The 13,585-nt window shown below is 37.3% G+C and overlaps 1 protein-coding gene across 4 annotated transcripts in view; it reads right to left on the bottom strand.

Moving 5' to 3' along the window:
* BTAF1 (B-TFIID TATA-box binding protein associated factor 1) overlaps nt 1-13,585 on the bottom strand; it is a 116,866-nt gene that overhangs the window by 12,247 nt on the left and 91,034 nt on the right. For all 4 annotated transcript variants that reach the window (XM_037156691.2, XM_037156692.2, XM_037156694.2 and 1 more), the window contains 5 exons: nt 6,199-6,351; nt 5,918-6,039; nt 5,422-5,589; nt 1,270-1,347; nt 1,025-1,154 (listed from right to left, as the gene is read on the bottom strand). In XM_037156691.2, coding sequence (XP_037012586.2) covers nt 1,025-1,154; nt 1,270-1,347; nt 5,422-5,589; nt 5,918-6,039; nt 6,199-6,351 — 651 coding nt within the window. The remainder of the gene's footprint in view (nt 1-1,024; nt 1,155-1,269; nt 1,348-5,421; nt 5,590-5,917; nt 6,040-6,198; nt 6,352-13,585) is intronic.

A 13,585-nucleotide genomic window follows, 5' to 3' on the forward strand; every position in this document is an offset into this window, starting at 1 on the left:
ACCCCCAATTTTGGGCTACCATAGCTCTTTGGTGCAGAAACCAACCTTGCAGCTTCAGACCCGAACTGTTCAGGCAGGTATGAGGGAAAAGAAGACTGTTTTTAAGCAAACAAAAACAAAACAAACCAACAAAAACCAAAGAACGAAGAACCACCCTCTTTTGGTGTTTTGTGAAAGCAATAAACTGTTTAAAAATACTGTGAAATTTCCATGTAATTCTAAATTGAAACAAAATAAATGATGATAATTCAAGCTTAAGAGTCTTTTTTTTTCCTTTTAAAGGTACCTTTCTTGTCCTAATTTCTTGTGACTAAGTGATTATTGTGGTTATTATAATCCATAGTGTTCACTTAATGGACAAAAGCCTAACACAATAATCAGTCCATCACCAAAAATAATTTTAAAGAAAAGTAACAAATACATAAACAAAAAATTACTAATTATTTCAGAGGCAGAGAGACTCTTAGAGTCTCACTTGGTGTTTATCTTCCCACTAACTGGGGAGTGATGAAGGGTTTCCCATCACAGTGGGCTATCCAAGCTAGGCGTGAACACTTGCAACCAACTCCTCTGGAAGATAACACTTTTATATATTCAACCATTTTCCTTTTTCAACGTAAACTTTGATGATCTCCTGCCTTCACCTGCTTCCTAACCTAGGCATTCACACTTCTTACTATATGAAGATTCACCTCTGAATCAGCACTAGCTTTTCAGTGTTAAATCAGATTGTGGTGAATTACTACAAAAGGAGAATGGCCAGTTAGGAATAGAGTCTGACTAATTGTCTCCCAGATCTTGGACACAAGACTTCTACTTACATAGCCTAAAACTGTATTTTAAATATGACTTTAAAAACCTAGTTTGCTCAGATACTGCTACTTACACCAATGGACCATTAGAAAAGCAAGATAATTACTGGAAATTATCATTCCTATCAAACTAAAAAAAAAGCCCTCTTATTTAATTTACTGTCCATGGGAAGCCTCTCCACATGGTAAATATTTAAAAAAAAAAGTAATACCTGTATTGGTGTTCCAGAAAGAATAATCCTGTAATTAGCAGTCAGTTGTTTTACAGCTTTTGACAATTTTGTTTTTCCATTTTTGATGACATGGCCTTCATCAAGAATACAGTAGTTAAATTTAATATTTCTAAGGGAGAATAAATAATAAATTTTAGCAACTTTTACTGTATGTCAGAGGCAAAAAAATAGTTTCTCCAAATTTGATACTAAATTTTTCTCTTAAAAAAAAATTTAACTCTTACCTAAAGAAATCTATGTCATTCCTCACAACATCATATGAAGCCACTATCAGATTATGTCTTTTTACTTGATGCTGTAACCTGTATTTAAAAATAAATAAGGTTATTGAGAAGAACTTCTGGCCAAGATGGAGGTGTAGGTGGATACACTGTGCCTCCTCAAACCAAAATTAAGGACAACAAAGATTTAGAAACAAAAACACAACCAGAATGGAGAGAAAACTGAACTGTACAGAAGTCCGACAACCATTCACCCAGACTGGTAAAAGGGGTGGAGTCTGTGGCTGGTGAAGTGGGGTCGAGGCAGGAAAAAGAGGAGGCTGGCAGACCCGGGCACGCAGGTGGCACAGAGCTAGGAGACCCCAGGCACCAGAAGGAAACAAGCAGACACACTGAGGAGCTCAAGACTACTGGCTGACCATGGTCACACATTCGCACGCAGATAAACCAGGCAAAAATGGGCAGCGAGACAGACCAAGCAACCCAGGGCCCCAGCACTGGGAAATAAAACCTAAAAGCACTGATTGAAAACATCTTGTGGGGGTTGAGGTGCTGGGAGAGACTCCCAGTCTCATAGGAGAGTTCATTGGAGAGACCCATAGGGTCCTAGAATGTACATAAGCCCACCCACCTGGAAACCAGCACCAGAAGAGCCCAATCTGCTTGTGGGAAGTGGCAGAAGGGACTAAAACATGAGCGGAGCAAGTGCCATTGATCCCTCTCTCACCCTGCCCCCACATACAGAGTCACAACCCAGCAACTGGATTGTCCTGCCTTGGTGAACACCTAAGGCTCTGTCCCTCACACATAACAGGCGCTAACACACCAAAACATTATGGCTCATGCAGAAGAACAGCTAAAAGCCCCAGAGCCCATACTTTTAAGTGACCAAGAGATAGCCAACCTATCAGATGCACAGTTCAAAACACACTGGTGATCAGGATGCTCACAGAACTGGTTGATTTTGGTTGCAAATTAGATGAAAAAAATGAAGGCTACACTAAGTGAAACAAAGGGAAATACACAGGGAACCAATAGTGATGGAGAGAAAACTGGGACTAAAATCAATGGAGTGGACCAGAAGGAAGAAAGAAAACAACCAAACAGAAAAAAAGGAAGAAACAAGAATTCAAAGAAATGAGGAGAGGCTTAGAAACCTCCAGGACATCTTTAAACGTTCCAATATCCAAATTGGATATAGGGGTATCAGAAGGGGAAGAGGAAGAGCAACAAGTGGAAAACTTATTTGAACAAATAATAAAGGAGAACTTCTCCAATCTGACAAAGGAAATAAGACTTCCAGGAAGTCCAGGAAGCTCAGAGAATTCCAAACAAGGTGGACCCAAGGAAGAACACACAAGGCACATCATAATTACATTAGCCAAGATTAAAATGAAGGAGAGAATCCTAGAAGCAACAAGAGATAAGGGGACAGTCACCTACAGAGGAGTTCCCATCAGACTGTCAGCTGATTTCTCAAAAGAGACCTTACAGGCAAGAAGGGGCTGGAAAGAAGTATTCCAAGTCATGAAAACCAAAGACCTACAACCAAGATTGCTCTATCCAGCAAAGCTTTCATTTAGAATGGAAGGGCAGATAAAGCGCTTCTCAGATAAGGTCAAGTTCAAGGAGTTCATCATCATTAAGCCCTTATTATATGAAATGTTAAAGGGACTTATCTAAGAAAAAGAAGATAAAAAAGATGAACAGTGAAAGGACAGCAAACTCACAGTTATTAACAACTACACCTAAAACAAAAGCAAACTAAGTGGACAGTTAAAACAGGAGCGGAGTCACAGAAATGGAGATCACATGGAGGGTTAGCAACAGGGGAGTGGGAGGAGAAGCAGGGGGATAAGGTCCAGAGAATAAGTAGCATAGGCAGTGGGGAGAAAATAGACAGGGGGATGGCAAGAGTAGTATGGGAAATGTAGAAGCTAAAGAACTTATGACACATGGACATGAACTAAAGTGGGGGAATGTGGGTGGGAGGTGGTGTGCAGGGTGGAGGGGAATGAAGGGGGGAATGGGACAACTGTAATGGCATAATCAATAAAATATAAAAAAAATAAATTAGGTTAGGAAATAGGCAATTTGCAAAGTTTGTAATACAATTTCAAAGGGGAAACTACAACTGCCGTTATTAAGGTGCTTTCAACCTATTAACATTCCCTTCTCTTTACATTTATAACCCTGCTACCTAAAGGCCATTCTTCTTTTTTTGTTTGTTTGCTTTAAGGCCATTCTTCTTATAAATGGGCCTCACTGCCCTTAGTCTGATTAGAAAATAGATGGATACCTGACTTAAAATGTGGTGAACATTTTAACTTTATTTGCCAACACTCTTCCTTGGAGGCACTGTTCCCTCACTACTCCATGCTGTGTGGGAGTTGAGGGGGAGTTATCCATCACACGGCCCCATATTTATCCCAGATGAAGCATTTGAATCAAGTTGAGCCATTCGCAATATTTTATTCCCTGACTACAAAGAGCTGCTTTGCAGGAATAACTCAAACAAGGCCAGTCAGTCATCTCTAGTACCAATATATTCACAACTAGAGAGAGAAGATCTCTGTTTACTGTAGTTTCCAGGCTAGAAGAATGTGGTCCTAAGACTGCCCATGATCACCTTATCCACCAACTGTAGACTGAAGTCCTGCACTGACCAAATACTACAAGTTATATATGAGGAGGAAGAGCAAATGAGAGTAATCTAGATGTGCCTGAAACAACTATTTACCCCTGAAATTCTCAATTTAGTGAATTAATAAATTTTCCACTATTTACGCTACTCTAAGTTTCTGTCACGTGTAAATAAATGAATTCTAACTAACAGACACTACAATAAATTCTTTAAGAGTGCAAACTGTTGAGCTGCCTGTGTTCAAATCTCACCCTGCTCATTTAATAAACTGAGTGACCTTGGACCTAGGCCCCATGTCCTAAGCATCTGCAGAATGGGAACAATAATTGTACCTACACCTCATAATACACAATACACAACTGCTTAGAAAAATGCCTAGCTACTAAGTGCTCAGTATATGTTAGTTATTACTAATACAGAAAGGCAGCAAATCTATGGATGAATCAGCAATCTATGACTAATCCGAGCTTTAAATGATGAACTGAAATCAAGATCCTCTCTTCAAAATTTGTATTTAGAAATATAAGAGATGTACTAGTGAAAACAGAGAGGATAAAGCTATTAGAACTCTAGTGTTGCTACTGTATCAGGTCAGCTAAGGCAGTCACTGAGGACCAAAAGCACTTTTGAGAGGGAACCCTTAGGGAAAGGGGGTAGATCATGGAACCTCGGAGATGCTATGATCACAAGGCTCCTAAGAAGGGCATAGAGAATGGCTTTGGTTCCCGAAGTTTCCTAGCTCCATTACTTAGAAAGCCCAATTGATTTTTAACAACAGCTAAGTCCTTGAATTTTTTAAAAAAGAATTAAAAAAAATTTTTTTCCAATCACAGTTTACATTCCATATTATCTATTATTAGTTACAGGTGTACAGCATAGTGGTTAGACAATATATATAAAGTGTCCCCCCCATATGTCCAGTACCCATCTGGCACCATACATAATTATTACAATTTTATTAATTACATTCACTATTCTGTACTTTACATCCCTTCACTTTTTCATTGTCCCCCAACTCCTTCCCTTCTGGCAACGAGTCAGTTCTCTGTATCTATGAATCTGTTTTCAATTTTATTTTCTTTACATTCCACATATAAGTGAAATCATATGGTATTTGTCTTACTCTGACTGACTTATTTCACTCAGCATAACACTATCTGAGTTCATTCATGATGTCACAAATGATAAGATTTCATTCTTTTTTATGGCTAATACTCCACTTTATCTACTGTCTATTGATGGGCATTTGGGTTGCTTCCATATCTTGGCTATTGGAAATAACAATGAAAATAGGATACATATATTCTTCTGAATTAGTGTTTTGGTTAAAGTCCTTAAATTTCATGAGTGAGACTCATATATTACCTTTAAAATATATGTACACTCACCTTTCTTAAATAAGGTTCTATGTTTGACAACAAAAAAGCTAACTAAATTCACCCTCAATAAATTTTATTTTTCCAAACCATTTAAAGCAAAACATTAAGATTTTTTTGTTATACAGTTCTTACCTTATTCTTTCAGTAGGAGGTCCAGTATAGTGCAATGGATTGAGATATTCTCTGGAGCAAAATTTACCTACTTCATCCACCCAGTGACCTGTTAATGTTGGTGGACAAACCACCAAGGAAGGAAGTGGCATACATTCTGCTAATTTTGATCTTGCATATTCCTGTGCCCTTTAAAACAAACAAAATAATACATTAACCAGCTTGCTTGCATTTCTCTGCATCTAGAAGCTGCCTTTTATTTTTATATTTTAAGATTTTTATTTACCTTCAGAAATAAGGGAGAAAGTAAGGGAAAGAGACATCAGTGTGCCAGAGATACATTGATTGGTTGCCTCTCAAATGCCCCCAATTGGGGGCTTGGCCAACAATCCATGCATGTGCCCTGACTGGGACCTGAACCAGTGAGTGACCTTTTGATTCACAGGGCAGTGCTCAATCCACTGAGCCACACTAGACAGGGCTGAAAGCCTTCTTTTGAAATAATATTTAAAATTACCTGTGACAGTGATCTCCTGCTAAAATGCAGATGGACTGTAAAGTTTTTCCTAAACCCATGTCATCACATAGAATTCCATGAAGTTTATACTTATTAAGAAATGCTAACCAGTTCACACCATCCTGAAATATTGAAAGAGAAAATTATTTTTATAGGCATAAGAGAAATAAATGGGTATGAGACAATGGCCACAAGATTTTACTAAAAATCTAAACACTCTTTTAGGTACATTTGAAAGGAACAGTCACTATTTATATTTACAAGGTAAGTATAACCTTTACCTGCTGATATTTTCTCAGTTCAGCATTGATTGGTACAGGAATTTTGTAATTTTCTAATTTCTTCCCATCTAACAATTGCTCCAAAAAGTGTCGCTCCTTGGCTTTCAATTGGATTAATTCTTCTGACATATTTGGAGGGTCTGGAATGCCTGCCTAAAATGATTTTTTACAGTGTGTTAAAACCATTCACTCATAAATAATTTTTCATCATTACATTATACGATAATTTAGTCATCAAAATATAAATGCAGAGAAAAATGTAATTCAAAAATAGTATCATTTTAAAGACTGGAAGACAGAGTTTAATGAATTTGGCAGCTATCAAAATGCTACGATGAGACTACTAAACAAACACATTTGAAGTTTTTTAAAAAACACATCTACAGCTTAATTTTGCCCACACAGTGCATTACTTGATAAACAGGCAAATAAAGTTGCACAGTTTGTTTTCAGTGAAATACTGTTACTGGAGGTTCTTAACTTTAGTGTTATGATGTCCCAGTTTACTGGTTCTCAAAATGTGGGCTGCAGACCCCTCAGGATCCCCAAGACCCTTTCAAAGGGTCACTGAGGTTAAAACTATTTCATAATAAAAGACACTGTTTCCTTTTTTCACTGTGTTGACATTTGCACTGATGATACAAAAGTACTAATGGGCAAAACTCCTTGAACATCAGAAAGAATCAAGGCAAAGGCACCAAATAATACCACTAGTCTCTGTATTCTCAGTCATACACCAGCATTTTTAAAAAAGGTGGTTTCATTTAGGAATGCCCTTGTAGTAGTAAAAATAATTTTATGAAACCTCAACCCTGAATGCACATCTTTTAAACATTCTATGCAATAAGATGTGAAGAACATATAAAACACTTCTGCTTCCTATGCTGAGGAAAAAGCACTTGTGAGTTTGCTTCAACTGTGAGTTGACCTAGCCCTTTTTTCAAAGAACAGTATTTTACTTGACTGATAAACTATTGTTATTCTGAGTTGGGTATTTGGCTGACATTTTCTCAAAGATAAATTTGTCAATTCAAGGAAAACAACTGACATAACTTGTTGCCAATGACAAAATTCAAGCTGTCAGGAAAAACTAAGCACTGTGAACTTGACAGCTTCCCAATACTTAAAAGGAATTTTCTGTTGGAGACGTTAATTTGATTTTTTTGCTCCAGTATGGTGAAATATACCAACCTTTATGATAGTGTTTAGATTCTGTACTGCAAATAAATTTTTTAATGATTGTTCAAGTACGGTTTTCTGTCTTATGCTCCCATCCCAGCCCCTCCCCCAGTGCTCCCCACCTCCCTCCCATTTCCCCCCCACTGTAGTTTTTGACCATGTGTCCTTTATACTTGGTTCCTGTGAATCCTTCCCCTGAAATTCTCTCCTCTCTCCCCTCTGGTCCCTGTCAGCCTGTTCTGTATCTCAGTGTCTTTGGTCATATTTTGCTTGCTTGTTTGTTTTGTTGTTTAGGTTCCTGTTAAAGGTGAGATCATATGGTATTTGTCTTTCACCACCTGGCTTATTTAACTTAAACAAGCTTTCTCTTTTTAAGTTTTGATATGCCATCAGATAAAAGAATATCCACAATTATTTGGGAAAGTGGCCAAAATACTGCTCATTTTTCCAACTACCTATCTCTATGAGGCTAACTTTCCTTGTATACCTCAGTGCAAGGAACATACTGCAACAGACTAAATGCCCAAGGAAATACAGGAGTCCAGCTATCACACTACTTCAGGAATAAAAGAGATTTGCAAAATGTCAAATAATATGATTTTTCTACTAACTTATTTTTGTTTTAGAAAATAGTTACTTTTCATTAAAAATGTTAAGTATGGTAACATCTAATGGTTTATTATTTAAATAAATCAATAAATCCTTTCACATTTATCAGTTTTAATTTCTATTACAGAATATATGATAAACAAAAGCTCTTTGGGATCTTCAGTTTTTAAGACTATAGCCCTGGCCAGGTGGCTCACATGGTTGGAGCATTGTCCCATACACCAAAAAGGTTATGGGTTTCATCCCCAACCAGGGTACATACCCAGGCTGTGGGTTCAATCCCTGATCAGGGCACACACAGGCAACCAACTGATGTTTCTCTCTCTCTTCCCCATTCCCTCTTCCTTCCTCTCTAAAATCAATAAAATAAAACATAACAAGTGAGGATTTAAGAAAACTTTTTTTAAGAGTGTAAGGAGGTCCTCAGACCAAAAAGCGTGAGAACTATTGCCTATGCTGTCTCTAAGAAATGTAAAACTCTGGGGACAAAATTTCAATTAAATTAAAATGAAGTCCCATATAACACCAGAAATAGTATTGGTGGAGTGAGGTGTGTATACTGAGTCTTAAAAATGATTGCATGTTACATTTTTAAAAGGTTTCAGAATTTTAGTAAGATAGGAACTAACATTTTAGCACATCTAATGCCATGATAATACTAATCACAACGAGGCCTTTCTGTACACTACTTTACAAAGAAATAATGAAATCTTCAAACATTTATCCTCATGGAATTTTTAAGGTAACAACCAGATATGGTTGTATAACAACCATGTAACGAGATCCTTTTCTTTACAATGAAAACCTAAGCCCAAAAACCAAATATTGTTCAGTAACAGGAATGCTTCCTATGAATATCTTCCTCACTCCGATTCCTATAAAATCATCAAGAGTTACTAATAGTGCAGGTAATTAGGATTTCTGTCAGAATTGCTAGTTGATATTCCCGAATCCTTGATAGTATGTTTATATTTCAGAAAAGTACATGATTTTCCTATGAAGATGAAACAGAGGAAATCAAGATAAAGTAAACAGGAATGAACCTGCATGATATTGTTTCTATTGCTATGTCTTCAAACTCACAAATCTTTTCTTACACAGTATCCAACCTCCTATTAATCCCATCCAGTGTGTTTTTAGAGTCGTGCACTTTTAACAACAGGGATACACTCTGAGTAGTGCACCCTTAGGAACTGATGTTTCCTGCTGTGCAAACATCAAGTGCCCTTACACAAACCTAGCTGGTATAGCGTACCACACATGTAGTCTCTGCCTACATTTTTACGGTAGGCAATTGTAACACAATGGAATTTGTGTATCTAAACATAGAGAGGGCACAGTAAAAATATGGTGTAAAAGAGAAAAAATGGTACACCTGTATAGAGCACTAACACCATGAATGCAGCCTGCAGGACTGCAGGAAGTTGCTCTGGATGAGTCAGTGAAAGAGTACTGAGTACACGTGAAGGCTTGGGGCATTACTGTACATTGCTATAGACTTTATGAACATGGCCACACAAGCCCTCCTCTCCCTGCTTCCTTCTGACAGGGTCAGAATAAAAAACATTGACACTGTCAGTGCTGCTCCATTAATAGAGATTTGAGCTGAACTGACTGAAAACAAGGGGGAAATGCAGGGTAAAGCTAGATTACTCTAATATTGCCTGTTAGGAGGGAGTGAAAAGATTAGGAGGAATAAGAAATCAGCTAAGCTAGAGAGGTAAAGGAACACATGGGATTATAATGTCAATGAGGTTTTGGCTATTGCATGTTGGAGCAGTGGTCAAATTAAAAAATTTTGTAGTATTCATTTAAAAAGATGGTATTTAATATGGAGAGGGTGTAGAACTTAGGAGTATTTTGACTTCAGACATTTCTTTCTGGGTCCACGGACCCTATCTGGCATAATGGGTTCTCTGTGATGTTGCACTGATGAAAGAAATAGAATTTATCTACACTTCACATCATTGTAACCTGAAAATATTTCCAAAGTACAGGGACAGGTTGGCTCAACTATCACAAAAAGCTTTTATTAAAGTGGCAGTGGCACTTAATATTTGTTAAGGTAGTTCCTATGTACCTGTTCCCTTGTACAGGATCATAAGAACAAGAATTTACAGCAATGTACTCTGAAGACCACTGAGCCATAAGAACCTCTGGGACAACTTTAAATGTTCCAACATCTGAATCATAGGAGTGCTGGAAGGAGAACAAGAACAAGAAATCGAAAACTTATCTGAGCAAACAATGAAGGAAAATTTCCTCAATCTGGTGAAGGAAATAAGACTTCCAGAAGCCCAGAGAGTCTCAAAAAAATTTGGACCCAAGGGGGAACACACCAAGGCATATCATATTTAAGTTACCCAAGATTAAAGAGAAAATCTTAAAAGCAGCAAGAAGAAAGGAGAGAGTTACTTATCTACAAAGGAGTGCTTATAAGACTATTAGCTGATTTCTCAAGTCTTGCAGGCAAGAAGGGGCTGGAAAGAAGTATCTGAAGTCATGAAAGGCAAGGACTTATATCCAAGATTACTCTATTCAGCAAAGCTATTGTTTAGAATGAAAGGGCAGATAAGTGCTTCCCAGATAAGGTCAAGTTCAAGAAGTTCATTATCCCCAAGCCCTTATTATATAAAATGTTAAAGGAACTTATCTAAGAAATAGAAGGTCAAAAACTGTGAATAAAATGACAATAAACTTGTAACTACCAACAACTGAATCTAAAAAACAAAAACTAAGCAAACAACTAGAACAGGAACAGAACCAGAGAAATGACGATCACGTGGAGGGTTATCAGTGGGCAGAGGGAGGGAGAGAATGCGGGGGGGGGGGGCGAGGGGAGGGAGAAGGTACAGGGAATAAGAAGCAAAATTGGTAGGTACAAAGTAGACCAGGGGAGGTTGAGAATAGTATAGGAAACAGAGAAGCCAAAGAACTTATATGTACAACCCATGGACATGAATTAAAGGCAGTAGGGGAATGCTGGGGGGGGGGGAGGGTGTAGGGTGGCAGGGGGATAAAGAGGAGAAAAGAATTGGGACAACTGTAATAGACCAATTTAAAAATATACTTAAAAAAAAAAAAGACCATCAAGGCAGCTCTGAGAGGGCTGAAGTGCCCTCTGAATGACTATGTAGTGCTGGGGGAACAGGCTCCTCTGTGCTGAAGTAAGTGGCTCACTGAACGGGATGTAAACTGTGCACTCAGAACAGTTTACTGTGAGTGGGAGGGAATCTATTACCAAGTCCCACAGTTATTGCTCCCATTAGAGAAAAAAAATCCTCTTGAACCACATACACTTCCATTTCTTTCAGGAAATTTGGCTCTGTTATAATCTTATGGGACCACCATAAAATACGCAGTCTATTATAAACCAAAATGTTATGTGGCACATAAGTATTTGCGATTACATTTTTTATCTAAAGAAGTTCAGTTTAGGTTGTACTCACATCTTCTATTTTGCTCCTCATTGCAGTCATGCTACTTTCTTGAATATACGGAGTGTATTTTAATGTCCATGTCTACTAATTCTATTATATGGGCTGTTTCAGAGTCTGCTTCTATTGACTGACTTTTCTCCTGATTATTGGAAATATTTATATACCTAGTAATTTTTTCATGGATGTTAAACATCTTAAGTTTTACACTGTTGGATGATGGTGTTTTTGGTTTAAATATTTTTGGTTTTTCTTTTTCATGGAATATAGTTCAGTTAGTTGAAATCGACTTGATCATTTTAAGGCTTGCTTATATACTTCATTAAGGTGACTCCAAATCAGGCTTTTGTCAAGGGCTAATTTGGCCCCACTACTCAGGCAATATACTTCTAAGGACTGTACCTGATACTCTATATGGTAGGTCTTTTGGCTGAGTTTGGTGGGCGCACAAAGTATTCTCGTCCCGTGCAAGCTCTGGAAATTGTTCCACCTAGTCCTTTGTATGTTTTCCCCAGTCTCAAACATATATTCTCATACATATGCTCAGGCTTTGTGGGGACTTTCAGAGTTTCCCCTCTGCAGCTACTTCCTGTTGGAAGCTACTTTACATTGCACACTATTGCCATCTTGTCCTCCCTGCACTCTACACTCTGACTCTTGAACTTGGCAAGACCACTAGGTTCTGTTTAGGTTTCACCTTCCTGTTTGATGGCCTGGAAACACTCTAGGCAGTAAGCTAGGTAGTTCATTTGTTTCCCTTCTCTCAAAAATCACTATTCTGTGCTGCCTGCTGTTCAACATCTGAAAACCATTTTCATTCATTTGGTCTGGTTTTCTGGTTCAAGTCGGAGGATAAACCTGGTCCCTGTTTTCTATCATGGCTGGAATCAAAACATGCATCACATTTTTATAATTTTCAAAGGGAATGTTACTTTTCTCTATTTCTAAAGTCAATATCTCTTTTCTTTGCCTGTTATTAAGCACTATTTTTAAAAATAGTTTATACCCATTATCACCTTATAGTGTATCTGGGTTCTGACTTGATGGTAATTCCACTCTAATCCACATTCCAACAACTATTAAACTGATTTTTCTAAGACTGATTAGCTGTTATACTAGTTTTCCAAAAGCACTGCTTTTATCATTTCCTTTGCTCAAAGAACACATGATGGTTTCCCATCACTCATTGATTCCAAAGCTAAAAATGGACAAGGTAACTAAAAATAACCCATTTAGTTTACAGATAAAATAATGCAAGGACCAAAACTCAAATGATATAAATAAGACCTAGAAAGCAGAGGATGAAAACCTTTCTGGGTATGTCACTTGGGTCCTTGGACACAATAGAATTTTTTTTTTGGAGTCAAGCTGGTTAATATTTTTATTGTGAAATAAAATATCCATGTAGAGAAATATATAAACAAATGCTACAGTTTAATAAATTATAAAACAAACACCTTTAATAACCATTATCTGAGCAAGAAAAATAGCCCTGCCATCGTCCTGAAAGATCCCATATGTTCCTTCCCAGTGATAATTCACTCTGCTTTACCTAAGAGGTAACCACTCCACTGGCTTTCACTGCAATTTCTTTCTTACTTTTCCTTATACCTTTATCACCTAAATATCCATCCCATGAATTTTTGTCTTGTTTTTGAACTCCACAAAAACTGGAATCCTATGAAAGATTTCATTTGATATTGCATGTGTATTTTGTTCATTCTTATTGTAGTATAATAATACAGTTAACATATCTGCTCTACCAATAATGAACATTTGAGTGGTTTTAAACTACTAATGCTGTGATAAATATTCTTGAAGATGTGCTGTGCTACATGTGTATGAATGTAATGAAGCACATTTTTCTAGGGTATATACTGTATTTTGCCACATACATTGTGCTCCTATGGATAATGTGCATGCACATTTTTGTGTGCATTATACATGGGATTATTATACACATGGTATGTAATCATTATGCCTGTGTATAATACACATTCTTATTTTCCCTCAAATATTTGGGCAAAACAGCACACATTATAGATGGCAAAATACAGTAACTATGATGAATTTGCTGGGTCATTGGTATGGGAATTTTCATCTTTCATTTACAGCCAAACTTTTTTTAAAAGAGGCTAACTCATGTTCAAACTTTGCTGGTA

Source organism: Artibeus jamaicensis, unplaced genomic scaffold (genome assembly GCF_021234435.1).
Source record: "Artibeus jamaicensis isolate MK-2021 breed Jamaican fruit bat unplaced genomic scaffold, CSHL_Jam_final contig_332, whole genome shotgun sequence".
Classification (NCBI taxonomy): Eukaryota; Metazoa; Chordata; class Mammalia; order Chiroptera; family Phyllostomidae; genus Artibeus; species Artibeus jamaicensis.